The 7,024-nt window shown below is 49.3% G+C and overlaps 1 protein-coding gene across 1 annotated transcript; it reads left to right on the top strand.

Moving 5' to 3' along the window:
- The first annotated feature begins 2,832 nt into the window (after positions 1 to 2,832).
- On the top strand, positions 2,833 to 4,285 carry FA10DRAFT_270064 (hypothetical protein). Its single transcript, XM_025522987.1, has 2 exons — positions 2,833 to 3,682; positions 3,736 to 4,285. Exons 1-2 carry the CDS (start codon positions 2,855 to 2,857, stop codon positions 3,928 to 3,930), a joined length of 1,023 nt encoding a protein of 340 aa, XP_025373894.1. The 5' UTR covers positions 2,833 to 2,854; the 3' UTR covers positions 3,931 to 4,285.
- The last annotated feature ends 2,739 nt before the right edge of the window (positions 4,286 to 7,024 follow it).

The following is a 7,024-nucleotide window of genomic DNA, read 5'->3' as shown; positions in this document are numbered from 1 at the left end:
AAGAGGCAAGAGGCAAGAGGCAAGAGGCAAGAGGCAAGAGGCAAGAGGCAAGAGGCAAGAGGCGAGAGGCTCGGATGTCTGACGAGCTTGTGACGGACAGGTATCTTTCTCGTCTCCTCAGGCGGTCCGACGGGAGATGCGGATTCAACTAGAGTGTTCTCTCGATGCACATGATCAAGACTTCCGACGGGGCTGCGTTAGAAGCGTTTATATTGTCTCGAAAAAGGTGAAATTAGCGAAGGGGCGTGTCCAGGAGCCAATCTATGATAGCAGAATTGGCAAAAAGCTGGGCCGAGGAGAGTCTCTGCAATGGTTGTTTCAGCAGAAGCAATTGTGACGGTGACGAGCAATAAAGATGGTAAGTGTCTCAATGCACTTCCATTGAGAGCCGTACAAGAGCTCACGACAGCTTGAAGAAGACTGTCGATCACATCTTTCTCAGAAGGGTTGAGATTGGCGAGAGCGGCCAAGCTACGACTCCGTGAAATATTTTGATTTCTGTTGACACCACCTTCATCGAATAGGTGTCAATCAAAAAAGAATCAAGTGAGACATTGAAATCCTCAGCATGTCTACGGCACCCATTTTCCGGTCAGAATTTGGAAAAAAGGGCATCCGAGAGACCGCGAGTCGCTTTTGACACCGTACTTTTCTCCTCTCAGCATTTTCTGTTATCCACAGAAAAGGGTTGAGACAAGGTAAGCTGCCACAGCTCGTCAGTCTTATGCACAGATTCACCACTTACTGGCGATCTGAAGCCAGGCGCATGCGTGGCTTGCGCAATAAGCACAATCGTACAGTACGATAGGATGAGGGACGTCTGGGCTTACACCTGCGATGCCCCAGCTTCCTTTAGTGTCTTTGTCACGGAAATTGCCACTTCAAAGTCGGCGATCTTTGCACGAAAGGCGTGTTCGATTAAGACTGGCAAGGTTAATCCGTGAGTTTGGTCCTTTTCACATCAGCTAAGTCACCATCTCTGACGTCTTTGTGAGAGACGGTTACAAGTTTCATAATTGCTCACCATTGGAGGGATACTTGGTTGTCTTGGCCTTCATGAATATAAGGTATTCCAGCGCAGACCTGCGCAAAGAGACTTCGTCGGAGCTCAATGCTGTTGCCCCCATCAGTCAAAATGAATGATTTTATGGCCGGACCTTACGTAGCTTTGTTCCTCTTGGCCAGAAACTTTTCCAAGTGTCCATAAAGCCCGAAAATCATAAGAAGGTGCAATGAGCCTTCGGTCTACACATTTGCTTTCGTCGCCACGATCTCTTCTTCTAGCCAACTTCACCGTCGCATGTCTGAACGAAAGGTTTCTGGCGATATTTTTCATTGCTGGGAAAGCTGCGAAGGCCACTTGAAGCGAACTTTGTCGGTCGATATTGGTCGGGTCTGCGCAACAAGTGTCTGCGATTATTGAGCCGCCAGAAAAATTGCCCATGGAGTAGTGTTCTTCAGTCTTCAGCCGGCCATCCTCTGTAATCACTCGAGACAGTTTGATGACTCATGTAGTCGACACTTCCGGGCACGCCCCTAGCGCTAGGTGGTTTTTTAAGCATCCATTCAGCTTATCAACCTAGTCGCCGCATTGTTGCGCACATAGCGGGGAATGTACAGAACTTAAGAGCGTGGATCTAACCCTTGATACGCACGACTGTTGTGAATGCTATTGATATTTGTGTTGAGAGTGCGAAAAATGGTGTTGTACAGTATATTAGATGCGAAGCACAGAAAACAGAGAATCTCTCGCGAAACTAGCTAAGTCTACCACCTCTCTCTCTTAAAAAAAAGCGAGCGTACGAATAATTTCTGACTGTTTGGACGCTTTTTGACCAATTATAGTATGAAAGCTAATGGCAGCGACAAGAGAAGAGATGCTTGTTTCTTCCGACACTAGCAGCACTGTCGGGGTAGGGCGCAGACGAGTCCCCCGCCTCCTCTAAATGGCTCGTATAATGGCTAGGAGGATTATCTCTCTTTTGCACGCCTCGATGTCAGACGTGCTCGCAGACAGAGCAGTGAGGTTAGGTGCGTGCTACTTCAACAAGTATCTCGTACCTCCCCGATCAATACAGGGAACGAAAAAGGTTCAAGTCATCTTTCCATTGGCCATGCCCTCGCTTGACAATGCACCCGAGTAACCTTGACACTCATTTGGTCCTCATCGTGATCGATATTTAGCAGTGCAACAATTATGCAGCCTCACTGCTTTCCACAACTTGTGCTGTCTGTACGTGTTACCCCAGCACATTGTATTATTTACACATCATTCCTCGTAAATTATCAAGGACGTCGAAGTTTTGGTTGACAGCAGGTAAAAGGAGCATAGACCATCTTGAGACACTAGTGCAGCTTCGGTCAACTTTCACCACAGCACATGCTTAGCGAACAACGATGCTCTTCAGAAACGATAGCGTGCTAGAAGGGTACTATTGTATGCTTCCTACTTCACTCGCTATTGTCTCGGCGGAAGGTCTGTCATTCGCAACTCTTGCTTCCTCCGTAAGCCAGAAACATATCATGGTGGTCACGTGTCATGGAAATGAACTGGGGCATTCATTCCATTTACCGTCATTGAAAGGCTGATTCGGGCGCTTGTGGATGGTGCTCAAATGAAAGTCTTAGGTTGAGGCTGAGAACACGTGGGATACTATCAGAATTAGAATCTTACAGAAACGAGATGAAAAGAAAATGAAGATCCTGACACCTTTCCGGTAATGTCACGCGTCTTTCACAGCTCTTCCACGTGCCCATCATATCTCTGTCCTGCTCTACGAATTTACAGGTTGATTCCCGCTCTCGCATAAGTCTCAACGTCGCAGCGAATATTCAGCTCAACTCGACCCGCGGAATGCCTCGCTCGAATGTTTCCCATGCTTCATACAGCTCTGCAGCAAGCGCATCGTTCAGAATCAAGTCTCTGAAAAGGGCCGGCATTCTCTTTACACCCTCTGGAGCGCCCTGTCCGGAAGAGATTGCAGTAGTCCGTGATGTTTTGATCTCATGCCCTCGACAATTACGCGCCTGCAACAACATTGCAGAGGTCGAGACCTTGGTGCCGCAACTCGAACAACCTCATGCGGATGACTTCAGAAGGGCAGTCAAGTCGGCGAAAAGCTTGCCCAACTCGAAAATCGACGAATGCGCCTTGCAACACGAGAGAGTGTGGATGCGCGTGGTAAACGAGGTGATCCTACACGAGCTCATAGACGCCAAATCTGCGCGAGAGCTCACTAGCACGGAAGATTACCTGTGGACGGAGGGTCGTCACCTCATTGTTTCGAGTGCTGAATCTCTACACGACCCAAAACCTGATTTTGCATTTGGGATCGCTCCGAAGAACGCTTCTCAGGCAGAGGACAAGGACGATAATACAGTGACTTTCGATGACACAATGCTCGATGCCCTTCACCGATCTGTTTCTTCCGCTCTCACGTACAGTCCGTCGCAAATGCAAGACATCTGTTATCCTTGCATCGTCTACGAGGCGAAATCGGACAAAAATCCAATTCTATGGGCCGAAAATCAGGTCGCTGTGGGAGCTGCCCGCGCGCTTGCCCTTCTCAGCGAGCTCGCAGAACTTTCCGCGATGTCATTCACTCCATGCATCGTAGCTCTGACTTCTGCTGGCTCGCAGTGGAATATGCATCTGGCTTACGTTGGGCAAGACTCAGAAGTGGTGGGTCACGTCTATGTAAGCTTGTGATGTGAACTCACCAATCCATTCTACAGATTCTTACACCTGTATTGGACAGACCGCTTTGGATTCGAGACGAAATTGACAGGACGAAGCTCTTTGCGCTACTCTCTCGTGTCAAGCGATGGATATTGGGTCCATTCAGAGAAGCCGTTAGCGAACGCGTCGTGAAGATCTGGCGAGAGGAAAGACGAAGCGAGAGAGCAAAGGTGGAAGTGCTTCGTACTTGACAGCAAGCAACACACTTTCAGCCTTGGCATGGTCACGCGGTGTTCCAGAAAGTCGAGAAGCTCGAGCCAAGCTTCGCTTTTGGAAATGGTGCTGCAGACCGAATGTCGTAGCGAGCACTGGATCTTGTCTGCAAATAGGTTATCTCACGAAGGTGTATTCAAGTATCGTTCCTTTCCTGAAAAAGAATGCTTGGCTTCGGAATTCTCTCTTTTTCGGAGGCAAGCGATCCGTGCTAGGCTAGTGATCGCTGAAGATCTTGATGGCGAGTGCGGAGGCCTCATTGATAATTTCTGGCACGCACTTCGGCAGCACATCCGCAATTCTCTTCGGCTGCGCTGCCATTTACGACTGGCAATGGGAACTAATTACTCTTATACATCCATTATCGAAGAAAGCACGGACCACGATTGAATCTCTACATCGCAAAAGTTGTCAGAAGAAGTCAGCCCTCGATCATCCATGAACAGCAGCCTCTCATGGCCTCATTCTCTACTCATCTCACTTAGACATACACGCTCCAATTGAGGTTGGAGGGGACACTATACAAAGCGACGAGCGAAGATGCTGCGGACAGCCGACAAAATGAGCATGGTGCAACGAGAAACAGCGGGAAGACATGATCAAACATCATCGAACGAAGTACCTCTCACATTATTCAAAAGAAGAGGTAAGTCTTGTGTGCTTGATAAGGCATTGCCGATAGTGAAAAGCGAGCAGTTGCCTATTTGGTAGCTCCCGAACGCTCCGAAATCGGAATCTAGAGCATGGAATCTCCTTCCCGTGGAATCCTCTGGTTTCGTCCGCAGGATCTTCACAGTAAAAGACGTGGACGACCAACGTGGCCGAGTCCCCTGGTTTAGGATAGAGACTCCATTCTCCTCTATCAAAAGCGTGATGAAGATCGCGTGTCAGGAAGATACCATAACTGACGTTGTAAAGATATCCCGGGTCGAAACCCAGAACTTCTTCGTAATATTCCGGTCGGCTGACCGGTAAAATGTGGCATGCGACAGCCTTTGCGCTTTCCGAAACGATGCAATAGCCATCCCGAACGCCGAGCAGGAATCGAAAGTGATTTTGATTTGTTGAGCTGCGCGACGAATGGCTCATCGTATCGGAACTACGGCTGGCAGGATCAGGTCCTCGTCGCTTGTAGTGAAAGCGTGGACCTCGACTAAGGTTCGGCGGGAGCGTCGGCGCATCATGTCGAACGAATCGATACTTTCCCGGCGCGGGAACGCTGGGAAGCCCAAGAGCATCCGCAGAGACAGAAGCAATGTGCCCTCCCTCTTCGACGACCGATTGTGTTGCAAAGAGCACATACTCCCAGGAAAGCACGCCACCGACCCTCATGAATTCGACCGAAAGCAGGATTATCCTACTATCGTGCACGTCGTAGACCTGAATTAAGCCGTCTTCAGGCCAAGTCTCCGCAGTCGAAGGGTAGATGTCCACCATTGTGAAGAATGCAAAGTAGGTCGTGGTGGTGAAAAAAAAAACCTCTAACGCTATTGACGCGCTTGAATGTTGAATCGACCGGATGAGCTTTGGATCACGTGCGACACTTCATCCGCGAACCTTTCGCCTGCCAGAGACTCGAGATCGTTCTTTCGGTGAGACAAGGCTTCTCTTTGAGCAGTGGCTACCTGCCCGGAGATTTTCCTCCTCTACAGTCAATCAACTCGCTATGCATAAAGGCGCCCTTGTGAAGACCATGGAAGTAAACCTAGTCTGCAGACAACATTAAGGTCATATTTAGTAGGTCCACATGCTTCTATTGCGCTGGGCTTCAATATTCTCGTCTTTGCAAGAGGCGAAGCTGAAGCAGAGCTGGTCAGGCTCGATGCTCAGGGGCACACGATGCCATCATGACCAACAATGTCGACGCTCGTTATATTCGTTGAGTAGCCACTGAGCTAGCCACCTTGATAGCGGTACTTTGCTAGAATGCAGCCATCATCACGAACCTCACAAAATATACCTCTTCACAATGTTCCCTCAATCTACGCGAGATGGGCTTGCCCAAGTCTCATCGGCAAGGACCCTACGCCCGTCTAATGGAGTTTTGGGCGCTCGGTCATTATAATTATCTAATCATTCGAGAAGACTGATACTCTGCAGTGAATAGACCGATACAATGACCAGCGGCTGGTACTTCTGCTTCTCAAAGGCTAATGCCAAAATTGCAGTCCCTGACAGAATCTCTTCTACATTATTTTGACAGCATCAACGTGACACTCTACTATCTCTCAGTAACACTATCCATACGTCGTTCCTGCCGTACCACGAGTCGACAGACGCCGTCCTGTCGGTCGGAAAGGACCACGAGCTCACAGCTGCCTCTGCTCACAAGCCTTATGGACATGGGTCTCACCTCATGCATTTGCGGCAATGGCCACGCTGTTTTGGTCTGATCATCAAAGTGCAAGACGAGTTGTAGCGGTGAGCTGCCCCGCTGTACGAAGAGGCGCGCCGTGGGCACACGTAAGCCGGTGACTTGCAAGTCGCCATGCTAGGGGCTGCTTGCTGGCACTGAGCTCTGCCGTGGCTGCTGCTGCTATTGTTTGCTCGCGTACCGAATCCGTAGATAGATGTGGCAGCTCATCGTGCCCGCACGTTCTCCATCAAGCCCCAGACAATAGATGAGATTCACGGACCTTCTCGGTGATCTGATAAAGGGTGAAGGAACGGACGCATTACCTTACTGTCTCGGAGTAGATTCCTCTAAAATGCTCTTCGTTCGCGACAGAGCTTATGGTCGTTTTCGAGGGCTCTCGCCTCTGATGACAATTGACGATTTTTCTGCCTAGCCGGTCATTCTTCTCTGCAGCCTTGGAGGGCCTGAGTAATGGTAAGGAAGATCGCTGCGTGAGAACCCTTGTGAGGTGTGAGGTCGGATCGAACGATTTTCAACGTGAATACTTGGACGGAAATAAGTCAGAACAACATTAAACAGCCATGTGAAACAATACACATACAGAAGGGGTAAATCATGGATAAGTACTTTCTCGCTCTGAGCACAAGATAAGGACCACCTTTCGTGGTGCCAGCCAGCCAGTTTAGGTGCGGTGATGCCAGAGACGACAAGCTGAA

Source organism: Acaromyces ingoldii (assembly GCF_003144295.1).
Source record: "Acaromyces ingoldii strain MCA 4198 unplaced genomic scaffold FA10scaffold_10, whole genome shotgun sequence".
In the NCBI taxonomy this organism is placed as follows: domain Eukaryota; kingdom Fungi; phylum Basidiomycota; class Exobasidiomycetes; order Exobasidiales; family Cryptobasidiaceae; genus Acaromyces; species Acaromyces ingoldii.
This window is presented reverse-complemented; position numbering and strand designations above follow the sequence as displayed.

Bases quoted from the DNA above. Each gene is read 5' to 3' on its own strand.
- FA10DRAFT_270064 (XM_025522987.1), top strand. From the start codon at position 2,855: ATGCCTCGCTCGAATGTTTCCCATGCTTCATACAGCTCTGCAGCAAGC. The intron at 3,683-3,735 runs GTGGGTCACGTC...TCCATTCTACAG, and splicing joins TTGGGCAAGACTCAGAAGTG to ATTCTTACACCTGTATTGGA.